This window comes from Podarcis raffonei, chromosome 11 (assembly GCF_027172205.1).
Source record: "Podarcis raffonei isolate rPodRaf1 chromosome 11, rPodRaf1.pri, whole genome shotgun sequence".
NCBI lineage: Eukaryota > Metazoa > Chordata > Lepidosauria > Squamata > Lacertidae > Podarcis > Podarcis raffonei.
The window spans coordinates 47,193,273-47,210,607 of record NC_070612.1 but is presented as its reverse complement, the minus strand read 5'-3'; the positions used below and the strand labels follow the sequence as shown (position 1 = coordinate 47,210,607).

At 42.3% G+C, this 17,335-nt stretch overlaps 1 protein-coding gene across 2 annotated transcripts in view; it reads right to left on the bottom strand.

Moving 5' to 3' along the window:
• Positions 1-331: 331 nt before the first annotated feature.
• The window catches only part of SNX24 (sorting nexin 24), a 78,074-nt gene continuing 61,070 nt past the window's right edge, over positions 332-17,335 (bottom strand). For both annotated transcript variants that reach the window (XM_053409281.1, XM_053409282.1), the window contains 4 exons: positions 7,628-7,722; positions 6,628-6,660; positions 5,926-5,990; positions 332-1,129 (listed from right to left, as the gene is read on the bottom strand). In XM_053409281.1, coding sequence (XP_053265256.1) covers positions 1,059-1,129; positions 5,926-5,990; positions 6,628-6,660; positions 7,628-7,722 — 264 coding nt within the window. In that variant the 3' untranslated portion in view covers positions 332-1,058. The remainder of the gene's footprint in view (positions 1,130-5,925; positions 5,991-6,627; positions 6,661-7,627; positions 7,723-17,335) is intronic.

Sequence of the window (17,335 nt, the reverse complement as noted above, 5' to 3'; positions counted from 1 at the left end):
TCGCCACTCGCGCATGCGCAGAAGTGCCAAATCATGCCAGCGCCTGCGCAGACGTGGCACTTCAGGATGTGAACGCTGCGGGTTGCGGACGTGCCTCCGTCACAGATTAGGTTCACAACCCAAGGTTCCACTGTACACTCTGGGGCATAATCCATGGCTTGAGACTGTCCCGTTTAGAAACTGACCACAAGCTGTGATTTCTTCATAACTCTTAACACAACCACCGGACTAATAGAGCAGCAAGCATTGACAAAAGAATTCAACTGAGTAGGTTGCCATTAACAAACACTAGAATTAGACCGGAAATAGATGCACGTCAAACGCTAACGTATGCAATGTAATGCCAATGTTTTATTTTGGGTTCTGACATCTTGTGAAACATAAGCATATGGTTCACTTAGACAATTGACCTCTGAATATTTATTAGCTGATTATTTTTACCCATCATGTTCTGTCTGCTTCCTGCTACATAATGGTACAAGTTAATTAACATGGGAAAGTTGTGCTCACCAAACAGAGTGTATTGGCTAAAAGCACAAGGTTTGTTGCCAGGGTCCTGAAGTAAATTTAAGTCACACTTAAGATAATATAGATATGATATAATCACATCAGAAATACTAATAATAAGCTTAGATTACATTTCAAGTTTGGGCAGTAATTTTCTTAACATTTTTTTCGGTCTTGCCTGTGTAATAAGTTGCCCTATGTACCCACTGCCAGCAGTGGATACTACACTGAGACAAAAAGCTTAGTGTAGTAATTTATTATTTTAAAAAATCAATACATGATGAAAGTTGTTAGTGTAATTCAACTTATGAATGTCAGCTTTTTAAACATTTGGAATTGGGTACACAGATTCAACAGTAGCGTTTTCTCCATAATTTTAAAAGCAGCAATATTAGTGATACACTAAATTAATCTTAAAAGGGGAAATGTTCCATCATTAAATATCATCTCCACTGTGACCACATTCTGTCGTCTTAGGAGTTTTACTAAAAATGTGCAGCTCCAGGAAGAGGATGAGTTTATTTCAGTTACTATCCATCCAAACCCATTTTCTACCTGGGTTGTAGATGAGGATAAAACAATCCGCGGAGAACACCTTCAATAACTACGTTTGGAAAGTCATCTGGAAAAAAAAGGAAAGAAGAAAAACTGCTTTCTTACACATGTCAATACAATATAAATGTTTTTGTAGAACTTAACAAGGCAAGGCCCAGTGTAATTTAGGATATTGCATCACCACCATGTTTATCCATGCTCAGGATTGTGCTATTAGTAATGCTGTTTCAGCACTAAACCCACTTTAGTGTAGCACTGGGCATTGCCTGAATGCACTGCCAGATTTGTAGCTTATTGATTTAAAGGGATGTTCTAATACTTAATGCTGCTAGGCTCCAGCTCTTTATCTGAATCTTTTCTCACAAGGAAGATGGATTACACTGGCAATTCAATTTCTAACAAAATCTCAATACACTTGAAGGAATTCCAAGATTTCTACTGGGAATACTTCACAGCAGTTTTTCCATTGTAGTTTACAGCGCTGTTTAGTCCAAGTTGACTGGAAGAGCCTGATGCCATTCCATAAGCATCCTTAAAGCATCTAGTCAACGTAAAGGGACAGATTCTTGCAATAAGTTCCAAAGGAATAGTATTCCTAAAAACAAAGGATGCTAATCATCATCATAAGATAAGCTAACGGGAGGAGACTTGCAGAGAAGAAATGCATAAATGTGATTAAAGCACATTTATTCTACAAGTCCATAGCATTTTCTCCAGTTTCGCGTTAACTCTAAACAGACATAGACAAAGCATTGTGAAGAAACTAAATATAGTAAGACTTAAGTAATTTATTTAACAAACGCTGATCCATTATTACTGTTCAGGGATTTTGACTGCTGTAAATGTTCAACATAAGCCAAACTTGTGGTGGTGGTGATGTACTACCCTTCATCTGTAGATCTCGGGGCATAAAATAAAATTACAATACTATTCAGCAGTTTTTAAAATCAGCTCTTGAATTTCACAAACACTTGTCTGACCTGAAAAACTAGGGGCTGCCCCCTGCTTGCCAGCCCCCTTGCCATTCCTCCCTACATTAACCCCTTAGAATTTATTCCCACACCATGAAACTGCTAAGATCACTTTTGAAACTGTTTCTGAAGCCTTTTCTTCTACTTGACAGCCCTGCTTTGCATTCGTTTTCACCTTCACTGCCATGTCCATACTTCCTCCTCTTGTGCAAACCTCCCGCTGCACATAAACCACTTTCTGGGTAACTTCCTGCATTTTCCTTCTCCCACACATTGCAGCTACTAAGCGCCCCTTTTCACCTTGCGCCCAATTTTGAAGTCACCATCCTCTCCTACTCCTTTCATGTCCTTGCTTCCATCTTCACTCCCATTTCCATGCCTCCTATGCCTTCCCTTTTGGGACGCCCCCTTTTACACTTTCACACATTTTCCTACACCCCTCCTTACTTTTCTCAACCCTTGCACACAGATCACCCCCATTTCCATTCCTTCTCCCCCTCTTGCCTAATTCTGCAGCCCCCTTTGGGCACACATCCCATGATGATATATGTTAGTAAAGGTAAAGGTACCCCTGCCCGTACGGGCCAGTCTTGCCAGACTCTAGGGTTGTGCGCTTATCTCACTCTATAGGCTGGGAGCCAGCGCTGTCCTAAGACACTTCCGGGTCATGTGGCCAGCGTGACGAAGCTGCATCTGGCGAGCCAGCGCAGCACACGGAACGCCGTTTACCTTCCCGCTAGTAAGCGGTCCCTATTTATCTACTTGCACCCGGAGGTGCTTTCGAACTGCTAGGTTGGCAGGCGCTGGGACCGAGCGACGGGAGCGCACCCCACCACGGGGATTCAAACCGCCGACCTTTCGATTGGCAAGTCCTAGGTGCTAAGGCTTTTACCCACAGCGCCACCCGCGTCCCCGATGATATATGTTACTGTATCTTTAAGATGACTACAGTCTTAAGAGCAAGCCTGTTAGCTTGTTCAGTTAGAGAAGGTAAAGTTCAGTGGTCAGATGTTGTATGGGTGTTTGCTTGTTAAAAAAATATCTGTTCTAAATTACTACATTGAATCTGGAACTTCAGACAACACATGGTTCCAGGAGTGAAATACATTGTGTGAAGGTACTCTGGAATATTTGAGGGCTCCAAATCCTTTCTCTCTCACACATGAAGCAGCTGAGGAATGGGAGAGAGAGATGTTTGAGTACAGCAAGAAGAGGAATGCTGAAAGGGAAAAAGTGGCTGTTTTAAATGATGGAAGTTTGAGTAAAGCAGGGGTGGAGAGACGCTGAGAGGAAAGTGGTGGTTATAAACGAACAGAAATCTGAGTAAAGGTGGTATGGTGGAACACTTAAAAAAAAGCACACCCATTTGAAGAAGGAGAAACAGCAGTGATGGGTACAAAACAGAAACTAACATCAAAAAGCTAACACAACTGCCCTCCAAACTCCATTCCCGCTGCACTCGCAGCTTGTTTTAAACGCTGGCTTCCCCCCACCTCTCTCAAACCTCTGCCATAGTCTAAAAATGTCACATTCTTAGTTTCCTCCATCTCTGCTTTACTCAAACATTGGCATTTTTTAAACCACCACTTTTCCTCTCTCTGTGTCTTTCCCTTCTCAGTCCCATGTCAGGGGCACTGCTTTTGTGCCTTCACTTTTGCTCCTCTACTCTACCCTCACTTTTTACAAATCCAGGATTGTGATACGGTAGTGCAAATCATCTAGTGGGGGCTATGTGACATTTTTATAAACAGAAAGAAAACTGCTTAAGCTTACGAGTACCGAGGCTGCACCCAGCAGCAGTGCTCTGCACACCTACATTGCTAATTTGAAGAGCTGTGGAGTAAGAATATAGGGTCACCCCCAGCTTTCATTGACAATGGGGATTGGGGTGTGTGGGTGAGGATTCAGACTCCCAGCTAACCAAGCTGGTAGGTAATTTGCATGACCATGTTAGCAGCATTGACCATTGGACCACCCTTGGGCTTAGCAACAAAAACACAAGAGTTGTCCATCACAGTTGAAGTGTAACATAGATTGAACCATTTTAAGAGTTAGCAAAACATTTGGGCTGGGTATAAATAGAGAAGCAAAACTGGAAGCAATTAGTTACAAAAGGCTGCTTCTGTGAAGAATTAGACATACGGTGACACTGACCTTTTCCAACACAGGATAGATGTACTTGATTTCTCCCAAGGAAAATTATGTTCTACTTCATACAATCTCACAAATTAGCTTCATCACAATGCGATACTGACGAGAAGTTGCTAAGAATGTCAGAGGATATAATCCAACCAACATCCTGCCTCACTAGTATTTTCCCCGCCAAACAAAGCCAATGAAAAACTATGCAATTATATATTTTTTTTGCCTCATATATTCATTGCTCTTGGGTTGTTTGTGCTGATTCTATGCAGTCAGGATATAATGATATCAGATGCAGGAGTTCAGACAGTGGAACTGTTGGTATCATTTTATTTTACAAAAAGCAAGAGAGACTGACTTGGACTTCCCCTCTTTCCCATGGTAGACCTCCTTTATTCCCATGCTGCAGCCCTGAACCAAGCTGTCTGCAAGCCCCTGCTCTCCAAAGCTGCTATTTGTCACAGAGAAGGAACTGCAGGGCTTAAGCCTCCACAAATAATAGCAGCTTTTGAAAGTGAAGTGACTAGGGATCAATGTGAGCCTAAAGCAGAGGTGGAGACCGTATGGTCCTTCAGATGTTGTTGAACACCCTTCAACCCCAACAAGGTCAATGGCCAGGAATGATGGGAGCTGTAGTCCAATAATATCTGGGTGGCAATAGAATTCACATCCTTATAGAATAAACATCCCCTTCTTCCAGATCATACTGTGATCCAGATCAGGCTCCGCTGCATGTGATTTTTTATTTTTTTAAACTCAAAGACTTCAGAATTTCCAGGCACAGAACTCTTGCATCAATTCCGAGCACAATTCAAAGTGTTGGCGCTGACCTTTAAAGCCCTAAACGGCTTTGGCCCTGCATACCTGAAGGAGCGTCTCCACCCCCATCGTTCTGCCCAGACACTGAGGTCCAGCTCTGAGGGCCTTCTGGCGGTTCCCTCACTGTGAGAAGTGAGGTTACGGGGAACGAGGCAGAGGGCCTTCTCGGTAGTGGCACCCGCCCTGTGGAACGGCCTCTTATCAGATGTCAAGGAAATAAACAACAATCTGACTTTTAGAAGACATCTGAAAGCAGCCCTGCATAAGAAAGTTTTTAATGCTTGATGTCTTACTGTGTTTTAATTTGTTGGAAGCCACCCAGAGTGGTTGGGGCAACCCAGTCAGACGGGTGGCATATACTTCTTCTTCTTTTCTTCTTCTTCTATCATGCGTAGTTTGACTCTACACTTAATTGTCAGTCCAGCTACACTTTGAATCCTTTGAACTAAGTAAGGCTTCTCTTCTGATGTTTTGGACTACAAAGGTCTTGTATTCTGAAACATTTGGAAGGTATCAGGTTGGGGAACGCTAATTCTTGGCATGATACCTCCTGAAATATGTATTAAACATCGCCTAACACATTAGAACACAGGAGTGCCTGGCGTGCTCTGGTCCATAGGGTCACGAAGAGTCAGACACAACTAAACAACACCACCACATTATACTTCAAAATTGATGCAAGATAGATATAACCTAGGATTAAGATGTTAGCATTTTAAAAATCAAATCCTCTCCTTTTCAGTTGCTAAGGGTGTTGTTTCTCTTTTCACAAAAGCCTTGGTTCCCAGCTATGATTTTAAATAGCTTTAAAACTCCTGATATATTGCAAATTTATTAGAACTGGGGCTCAGCATGTATTAATAACAACGTGGTTTGTGTGGTGTAGGGTCAGATCAGTAAAGAGCTGTTAACAGATGACAGCTTTGATTACCATTGGCTGCAGGCAAGACATATGGATCCCTTAGGAACAGCAGCACAGGCTGGTGGGACAGTTTGCTAGAAAGGTCAAGAACAGGAATGTCAGCATCAAGGGACAGTAAACTGAATGCACTACAAACTAGCTTTGATAAAGTGAGCTGATGTAGCTGGTTAGGTAGAATGTTTGCTTATATAAACCAATTTTATTGTAAAAGAAACAAAAAACCATCTTCAAGGAATAAAGCTCATTATAGATTAGGTCACATTTTACTCAATACTAAGCATATTTATTCAGAAGCAAATCAAACAAGAGTTCAATGGGACTTACTCCCCAGCAATCAAACCTAGTAATCCTGTCCTAAAAAACACACATGCTGGAATGATCCAATTCTAAAGTGAGGAGTTGAATACTGTAGATGTCAACAACTCACAATGACTTTTTATTTTTAACACTTCAGCATTCATTTGTTTTACCTGCTAGACTGCCTTTCAGTATTCGGTCAGTTTAAGATTGCATAATTTTACTTTTAATCACATTGGACCAGTTAAAAGTTTTATTAATGCAAGAAACAGCAGATAACATGTACCCACAGAAAGCTTTTTAATGGGTGTTAAAATATGGTTTTTAAAACATGCTCAATTATTCTATTGATCTCACATTTTAAAATATGAACAATATATTTCGCAATTGGAAACTGAAGTGGCAACAGCTTACCTTGATTCTTCAGATTCTATTTCTTCAAAAGAGCTGAAATATTATCATACATACAAAATAGGTTACACTGGACATACCTGAAACCCCCAAGTGTTACATTCTTAAGAAAAGATCCTCATTAAACAAAAGCAACAGTAATAACAAAGTATTTTTTTCCCCTAGTCCGTGGGTTGCATGCAACTAAGTTATACCCAGAGTAGAACCATTTAAATTAATGGACCTAAGTTGGTCAAACCCATTCATTTCAATGAATCTTCTTTGAGGATACAAAGCAGTGCCATTATAATGTTAATGGTCTTTTATGCTATCTTAAAAATAAAGCTCCCTGGCAGCCGGTTGTCCAAAATTCTTTCTTTATTTCATTGCATCCTGCTGCAGAGATCATGCACTGTGGCTTCTGCAGTTGTCCCATTTTAAACAGCATATAATTAGGAACTCGGGAAGACCCCAAAACGCAATTTGGGGTAATCCAAACTCTGATGTTAAGAGTTTCTTATTCTCTTCTATTAAGTCAAATGCTCTGCCGCAGGCAAGACAATAAACAAATACAAGTTTCACTTGTTTCCATGCTTCATCTATGAAACAGCCACTCAGAGAGCCAGTGTGGTGTAGTGGTTAAGAGCGGTAGTCATGTAATCTGGGGAACCGGGTTCGCGTCTCTGCTCCTCCACATGCAGCTGCTGAGTGACCTTGGGCTAGTCACACTTCTCTGAAGTCTCTCAGCCCCACTCACCTCACAGAGTGTTTGTTGTGGGGGAGGAAGGGAAAGGAGATTGTTAGCCGCTTTGAGACTCCTTAAGGGGAGTGAAAGGCGGGATATCAAATCCAAACTCTTCTTCTTCAAGTGCTGAATTGTTTTTTTAAATCAAACACAAGTGCAACCATAACATGAAACTCATTTTGTAAAATAGCAGTGACCATTTTCAGACAGTGGAGTTGTACCAGAGTGTAGAACTAGTTCTACAGTCTGTATTTTGAGATTTCTAAGAAAAAGCCTTACCCACAGCTTTCTGCTTTTGGGAGAGAAGGAAAATGACGGATGCTGAGGAAGTCGAGGAAAAGTTTGGGAAGCTCTTCATTTTCTAAAATAATACTCTGTAACAAAGAAAATTCCGATCAAGATAATGCATACGTTAAATAGAATCTTTCTATTGCTTTCATAGAAATAAATATTGTTTTCTTCCTCCTTTGAAATGACACCTCCAAGAGCTGCAGCCACTCAATTTCTAGCATCTCATCCATCATGGTAGCAGAGCCGAGGAAGTCTTCTGAGTGTCTGGAGGTCTAGCTGATTTCATTAATGAAAGATTTAGAGCATGTTAACAAGCTAAGGCAAGTGTTTGGCTTGACAGATCAGCTTACAATGCACTGGTTCATCGGTAGAATGATCGTGATCTGGCAAAAGTTTTGTAACGGAGGGACACTGAGTGTGTGACACTCAAAAGTACTAGAAGAGAAATGCTTATCTTTTACCACAAACAACCATTCAAGGGGGGATCTATCATTTATTAGAAAACTGTTAATTTTCAATAGATTTAATACAAAATAGGAAGCTTTTATTGGAGTAAAAAAGGTAAAGGGACCCCTGACCATTAGGTCCACTCGTGGCCGACTCAACTCGCTTTATTGGCCGAGGGAGCCGGCATACAGCTTCCAGGTCATGTGGCCAGCATGACTAAGCCGCTTCTGGCAAACCAGAGCAGTGCACGGAAACGCCGTTTACCTTCCCGCCGGAGCGGTACCTATTTATCTACTTGCACTTTGACGTGATTTCGAACTGCTAGGTGGGCAGGAGCAGGGACCGAGCAATGGGAGCTCACCCCGTCGCGGGGATTCGAACTGCCGACCTTCTGATTGGCAAGTCCTAGGCTCTGTGGTTTAACCCACACTATTAAAGAATCCTGCTATGAAAACAATACATAATTCAGAGTCAGGAATCCTAATGATGTAATCAGAAGTTACTCTTTTCTTCCACCGTGAAATAAACCATGGGGTGCCAATTTAAATAAAATATGGGGGGGCAGGTAAGCCCCGTCTAATCGATCACATGATGTGGTCCATGCACACCATTTGAATCCCAATGCCCATAAATTTAGGAGAAGGGGGCTGGCCCGCTCAAATATTTTATTTTATTTATCTTAGAAGCTGGCTCCTATGACAAGCCAAGAGAAGGAAGAAATAAATTGTAGTGGATTGAGGGCTAGATTTTGATCAGATAGACCTGAGTTCAAATCCTGCTTGGTGAAGAAGCACACAACGATCCCTTTTAGGGTTATGGAGATAAAATGGAAAACCTCCAATAGCTTGTTGGAAGAAAGATAGTATAATACTCCTACTGCCACCACCACCATAAATGCTTTAAAACATCCATCACCCTAGAGGATGAGTTTCTTGTGTTTTCTAGATAAGATTACACACAAATGCCTACAAAATGAAAAGCATATTTCCACAGGAGAAAAGACCCGATCCTTGAAACCTTAAATAAATAAAAAACCCCAGTTAATCCCATTTATCCAAGGTAATGAAAAGGAAACCAGATTTTTTTAAAAAGTTTTCATATTAAAAAATGCCTCACATTGATCTTGGCTGACAAAGGCAGAAGCCAGTATTGTCGAATATACTTAATGCGACTGCTCACAGAATAGTGCATAATAAGAACGCAGAAGGGCCATAAGATCATTTGTTCCAATCCCACAGCAAATGAGCCTCTAACGTTTGCTAATTTCTCCTGGCATTATTTAGTTCACAGTGTGCTGCAAAGGAAGAGGAGAAAGGTATATCCAAGCTAAAATCCACACTACTGTAGTTTGATTTATGACCTCAGCCATCTCCTTTAAACCCAGGATATTTCTACTATTCCAGAAGGAACAGATAATATCGAGCATGTGAGCATTTATTACATCAAGATGGCGGGAAGCGAAGGAGATGGAAGCTATAGATGAGCATTCTTCAGGAACTCTACAATGGTTTACCACTTGACTGCCAACTGGTCACTAAAGTAGTCCCACTTGGACTACTACAACGCGCTCTACGTGGGGCTACCTTTGATGGTGACCCGGAAACTACAACTAATCCAGAATGCGGCAGCTAGACTGTTGACGGGGGGCAGCCGCTGAGACCACATAACACCGGTCATGAAAGACCTACATTGGCTCCCAGTACGTTTCCGAGCGCAATTCAAAGTGTTGGTGTTGACCTTTAAAGCCCTAAACAGCTTCGGCCCAGTATACCTGAAGGAGCGTCTCTACCCCCATCGTTCTGCCCAGATGCTGAGGTCCAGCACCGAGGGCCTTCTGGCGGTTCCCTCATTGCGAGAAGCAAAGCTGCAGGGAACCAGGCAGAGGGCCTTCTCGGTAGTGGCGCCCGCCCTGTGGAACGCCCTCCCATCAGATGTCAAAGAGATAAACAACTATCTGACATTCAGAAGACATCTTAAGGCAGCCCTGTTCAGGGAAGTTTTTAATGTATGACATATTAGTGTATTTGTGGTATTTGTGGAAGCCGCCCAGAGTGGCTGGGGAAACCCAGCCAGATGGGCGGGGTACAAATAATAAATTATTATTATTATCATTATTATTATTATGACACATGTCATAAAATCGAACCGCCACTATGGGGACAATCTGGGGCTTTTAGCCACATGGAAGTCTGTCAGCAGCCAACCACTGTGAAGGAGGCAGACAACACTAAAGTAGATCTCCATGGTTACATCAGGGTTTTTTTTACAGATAAGACATAAACCTTGGAATTCTGGCAGGTGAAAAGCCTTCCAGTTCATCTTTAAATGAGAATTCTGCATTAAATGTGTCTTTCATTTGCATTTTGTAAAATCAGCACTCTGCTGCTACAAAATTCATCTTGCTCAGCATGGGAGGAGAGGTGAAGGGAGATGCAAGTCAAAGGGTATGTGAACTGCATAACAATACACGTTATCACAAAGAAAAGAAACTGCTAATAGTCACTGATCTAGATACCGAGAGAAAGTATCGAGAAAGCTTTGCAGGCAACAAAATCCAACTTTTAATGCAGGCAAATAAAGCTTAGTCTAGTTTAGACTCAGCCTACAGTATACTTTAACGGTCTACAGCAGCATTTCAAGCCAGTTGTGCTGCAGATGTTTTAGACTGTCAGTGTGGCCAGGGATGATGGGAGTTGTAGCTCAAAACATTCACAAGGCACCAGGTTGGGAAAACTGCTGTGTGCTGTTTAAGTCTGCTGGAACCCATGTGGGATACAAAGTTGATCCCTTTGCTTTCTATAGACTTTGGTCAAAAGTTCATCTTAACTATGGTTTAGGAGGGGGAGCAAGTCTGAAGCCATAGGTTAATTAGCTGAAATCAGAGATTACAGTGGTACCACGGGTTAAGTACTTAATTTGTTCCGGAGGTCCATTCTTAACCTGAAACTGTTCTTAACCTGAAGCACCACTTTAGCTAATGGGGCCTCCCGCTGCCGCCGCGCCTCTGGAGCATGATTTCTGTTCTCATCCTGAAGCAAAGTTCTTAACCCGAGGTACTATTTCTGGGTTAGCAGAGTCTGTAACCTGAAGCGTATGTAACCCGAGGTACCATTGTAGTTGAAAACCATGGCTGGTGCAAGATGTTGCAAAACTTGAGATGAGCTCAGCCACTCTTCCTACCCTCTTCCTCCTCCCTCTCCCACCAGTAGTTGTAAGGGAATAGTTTATACCTGAAAGAGCATCTCCACTCCCATCATTCAGCCCGGACACTGAGGTCCAGCTCTGAGGGCCTTCTGGCGGTTCCCTCGCTGCGAGAAGTGAAGTTACAGGGAACCAGGCAGAGGGCCTTCTCGGTAGTGGCACCTGCCCTGTGGAATGCCCTCCCATCAGATGTCCAGGAAATAAACAACTATCTGACTTTTAGAAGACATCTGAAGGCAGCCCTGAAGGAAGAAGTAGCGGCAGTGGTCAAGCAGGAAGGAATGGCAGCAGTGAACAGGGGCAGTGGCCAACACTGCAGGTGGCAAATGGAAAGATGGAGCACAATCTATCACCCCTCCCTACCTGCCGCCTGAACCACAGGGCTCATGATAGGGCCAGTCCAGTGGAAAGGGAAACAAACATTGTTGATTTTCTTACAGCTCTGCTGAAAAAGGAGGGGAGTGAGCTCACAAACACAGTGCTTGCTTATGTAAGGTTAATCCATAGTTTTGTGTGATGTCTGAACACAGCCATTAGCTCTCTATGAAGATAAATCAAATGTAAATGTCTCTGTCATTTCCTGAGAGAGTCTGAGAAGGCTGGGAATGTTTCAGGGTGTTCCATCCATATACCATCAGCTCACAGCCAGTTTTAGTCACATGACAGCAAGCAGTCAAATCCCCCCCACCCCATATCAGATGGTGGCTCAAGCAGGAACATGCCAACTGTCTAAAAACGTTAGTTGCTGCTCCAAGTTTCAAAGAACATACTTTTGCACATTTGCACCCAAGATTTTTCATTAAAGGTCTATCTAAGTTATATGTGTACAACTCACAGTTTGGTATGGAATTAAATTATGTCTATTCATGGCAGTTTAATGCAACTGGCATGGCATGACCTAGAAGGATTATGAGCAAGAGAAATGGGTTAACTCATTCTACGGATATGTCACTCACAATCTGTATGCCACCTGTAACATGGGAGACCTAGTTTTTCCCAAGCTGTTGATACTTGGGACACAGTTGTTTTGCTTAAAACCTCCTTGCGACTGTGGAATACATTGAGCTGACCCATACATAACAGTCCTGGCTTGCACAGTTATGCTTTAGCAAGCCAGGAATGGGTGCTGAGCCCACGTATTCCTAGCCCTCCTCCCCATCCTGCAATCTCATTTGTTTGAATGAGATTTTCCCATAAATTCCAAATGGAGAAATCTGACATAATGTCATTTGGTTAACCAGAATCTTAAACCAGGGACAAATAATAATTTAGGATGCTTTAGAAAGAGACTTCTTGCATTTTCACCCTGCCCTCTGCCCAGTATGGACCCAAATATGGACTGTGCTTTCTGCCAGGGTTTGGCAAGGAAATCTGGTGCATTCTTATTCCATTCCAAAGAATGATGCGTCTGTTTAGTTGTTGAGAGGGGAGGGGAAGTCCATGCTGCATGGGCTTCCCCACTCTGATAAGCTTAGTGTGGCAGATTTATCCAACATGATGGCTTATTTTTGGCACACTAGTGTGGAAACTACTGCAACGAGCCCTGCCCACCTGATGTTCTGAACTGCTTTTCCTGCCGTATGCAGTGTCTGAAATTATATCTCCAAAATAACATCTAAATTCCACTTTCTGTAGCTGGAGTAAAGGGGTAAAATAATCCAGATAAAGTTTCGTGACATAGAAACATTTCTTACATTACCTGGGGGTACAGGTATAAAGTGATCCTAGGAGATCAAATTGTAGTTGAGCTGAAAATTTTATCAAGAGTGTATTAATCATTGCCACTTTTCACTAACCATTTTGAAGGCTATTTAAGAAGTTCTCTTCTAGAAATGTTTACCAAAAGTGGGTGTTTTTTTGGTGTATTATGTAACAAAACCCCTAAAACCCCTGTTCTTTTACCTTCTCAGCCTCGTAAGAAAAGCATTATCCCAGAGGATGTTATTGGCTAGTTGCTCATGTTCTCTCAGTGACATCCCCAATTCTTAATTGTCAGTTATCTTTTCTCCTCTGGTAAGTAAAATATAGTCACAAAATTGCACAGGGACTTGTTCTGCCTTAACCTTAGGTAGATGCCATCACGCAGTAGAAAACAGTGCTAAAATATCACAGGATAATGCTTTCCAGGATGGGAGACATATAAACAGCATAATGATTTCCCATGAGTTTCCTTTTTAAAAAATTGTCACTAAAGCCAGCATAAATGGTGACACATCTTCACAGAGGACACTTTGAAATCGAACCTTGGCATTCTAGTTAGGTCCAGACCTACTCATCAGCCAATTATAACAGTAACTGAACAGCTTGCTAGAAACTTGGACAAGACCATTTCGCTAACCTTCCGAGAGCACACTGGAGGACTGCATTGTTTTCAAAGATTGATTCCCCCCCCCCTTTTAACACACAAAACAGCTCTAAAAATTCAGGACACTCCCCACCCCGCAAGCCACCAATCATCCAACCTAGTTCTTCAAGACCACAACTATCTTCTGGCCAGGAGACGCAGCATGGTATGTGGTAGGCTGTGTTCCTGTAGGTTTAAATCCTTTGTGTGAGATTTCAGTCTGAAATGCCCTATTGTTAGGGTGAAAAAGTTCATGACAGTTTTTCCTCTCTTCACAGGGAGAGATGCTTTGCAATATCCAATTCAGTGGTGCAGCTAAAAATGGGGGAAGGAAAAAAATAAATCAATAAATCCTAGCTACAGTAAGGAGACTGGAGCGTCTGCCTCCACTGGGACTTAAACCCACGGTCTTTATAGAACACTTTGTAGTATATATTCCTCTGTTTGCCTTGTCTCCAACAGTCGCTTAAAGAGCACTAACAATGATAAAAAGTTGGCAAAAGAACATTATATACTGGTGGGGGACGGGGGGAAACTAATAAGGTTCCCAAGTAGGTTCCAATGTTTTGGTTGTCTTTTTTAAAAAAAGGAATAGAAAACCTGTCTTCCTAATTTGTATCTTATTTCCCCTCTACAACATTGTCACAGTAATGCAAAGTATGTGTTCAAAAAACAGCATTAAAGGATGCTGTTAGGAGTCAACAGTAGTCACATTCATACCTGCATAGGTCACAATTTAGGAAGTGAGCCAGAATGCCCATAGGTTAATGAAATGCTCCCCAGCCAAAAAATGAATATAACTGATATAAAACTACTACATTTAAATGCCAATGGTCAAATTGAACGGCACATGGAAAACCATGCGGAGTGAAGCTGAAAAGTTGAATTAGGATGTTCATGTTTCTCTGTGTCTTCTTCTCTTGAACCCGTTCAGTGGCTTGGATAGGAGAAAGCTTGTAAGAGAAAGGTCATGTGCTGCATTTCTGCTATGACCAGCCAATACACAAATCATATTTCACATCTTACAGAAGTTAGCATGAGTCCAGCTCCTAACACAATGGGTTGCATCCAATGGTTGTGCAAAGAAACTGCAACGAGACTTTATTCATTATTTCCATTTATAGACCACTTTACTATCCAAAGATCCTCAAGCTGTTTACACACACAAGTGCAATAAAACCATATCAAATGATTGTTAGGGACTGGCTGGATGAGAAAGGGTGGTGGAAGCAACCCACCCAATAGCCTCCCCGGGAAGGCAGAGAAGAAGATGACTTAGATCCTGAAGCCTGGTAGTGGGACACCAGCCACACCTCATAGGAGGGGACAAGCTGAGAGGTACTAGAAGCAGGGAGCTTGAGGGATCACGAAGAGGCAGAAGCAGGCAGGTGGCCCAGCACAGGGCAGGGGGATGAGGTTACCAGTTTGGATGCAGGCGATGACAGAGATGACAGAGGGGAGCCAGACCCCACAGCTATCCCACAGATTCACTCTGACAGCTTCTCTGCAGACAGTTCTCTGGTCCCATTTACTTCTAGAACATGACAAATGTTACATGATGCTGATCACCAAGCCAGGCAGGCACGGAGGGAGGCCCCTGGGGCTCACCATAGCAGGCGATGATGACAGAGGGAGGAGCCCTGACTCAGAAGGCTAGAGAGCGCATGAGGGGCTGCACGCCAGTTCAAACAACTGCTTCATTAGAGGAGTTTGCCTTTATGCGCCTCCTTGTATTTTTTTCTTTCCTTAATAAAGAAACCAACTGCAAGTTAGCCTTGCATCTCTCTCTTTCCCGGACCTGTGAATAACCTACTATGCCTGTCAGCTCCATGACACTGATTCACGTAACAAGATACATAAGGATTTTTACACACACGTGCGCACGCACACACACACAAAACTCACCTAGAGTATGGAGAAGGAATATTTAATCAACCAATGTTCAGTCTATGTTAGATGGTTCCTGACTATAAGTCTGCTTTCAAGTGTTCTGCTTTCAAATTACTTTTCTTTGGTTTGTGAAGATACTCCTTTTCACTTATGCCAAGGGAGCAAGAACTGTAGCAACCCACATAGGATCTTTTATGAGATTTCAATTGATATACGTTGTTTTATGCACTTTTTCCCTGTATTTCCACGTTGGGACCACTTGCACAAGGGTGGGTTAGAAATTCCATAAATATTTATTTATGTTAAGTGTCAAAAGGCAGATCTTGTAAAACAACAACAGCAGCAACAACAATTTATTTAAACCTTGCCCATCTGACTGGGTTTCCCCAGCCACTCTGGGCGGCTTCCAACAAAATATTAAAAATACAATAAAACATCAAACATTAAAAACTTCCCCAAACAGGGCTGCCTTCAGATGTCTTCTAAAAGTCAGATAGTTGTCAAATAGCTTTCATGTTCCACCTATGTACAGAACCTCTTGTCTGAAGTCATTTTAAATTTCAGGATGAGTCCCCTCCTTTTTTGGCATGTTGTCTTGCAATTGGATATGCATAATTCTGCTGACTGAAGAAACCTGGACATCCAACCAAAGCAAACAACTTGTGGTTGCCATTGTGCGTTTGGCAGGAATACCTGTATTGTGCCATTTCCCCATGCTCTCACCTGATTCAATTTTCCCTGAAAATTCCACATATGCATTAACTTCTCATCTCATAAGTCAAATCTTCACTGCTGAAGGTCAAGGGCATGTCACAGAGAAAATGAAGCTCCTCGACTATTTTAGAAGGGATGTCACAACTGGCTCAGAATTTTTTGAAGTGTAAAATTATCACAGCTTCAGCTAGGAGAATGTGTACCCTTTAACATCTCCTGTAGTGGTTACGTGCTATGAAGCTCTTCAGCCATCCTTTGCAAGCACCCCCATTTCTGCCTCCAGAGTCCTCAACAAACTTTCCCAATGTCTTGTATTACGTCAAGAAGTGAAATACACCAAGCATTCTGATGTTTGTCTAACATAGAACTTCCATCTGCTTATATTGTACATTTTGCAAGGGTCAAATTAATGTCACATTGATGTAGTTTTGCCAGCACTCCACAGCTATTTGGAGAGATCTTTTCATTGTTTCTGCAATAACCTCTAGCGATCGCAGGGTTGACTTACAGGAGATATGTGATTTGCTGTTGGAGAAGCTGATTCATCAAAATTTAGGATATTCCAACCTACCCTCAATGGAGTTCCCTCTGTCTTAAATGCATGGAATGTCATTTCATTACTGATAAAACCACTATAGTCCTTTACTTTGTCTTCAATGATAAGATAGTTCACAGTTTCAGAATTGATGTGCAGAATTCCAGTTGAGCACAGTAGAATTCTTTTTATGGTGCCGACCATATGAAATAGTCTGATTCTGATTTGGGATTGGCTCTAAACGGCCTCGGTCCTGTTTACCTGAAGGAGGGTCTCCACCCCCATCATTCAGCCCGGACACTGAGGTCCAGTGCTGAGGGCCTTCTTGTGGTTCCCTCACTGCGAGAAGTGAGGTTGCAGGGAACCAGACAGAGGGCCTTCTCGGTGGTGGCGCCTACCCTGTGGAATGCCCTTCCATCAGATGTCAAGGAAATAAACAACTATCTTACTTTTAGAAGACACCTGAAGGCAGCCCTGTTTAGGAAAGTTTTTAATGTTCAATGCTGTACAATATTGTGTTTTTTAAATTCAGTTGGGAGCCGCCCAGAGTGGCTGGGGAAATCTA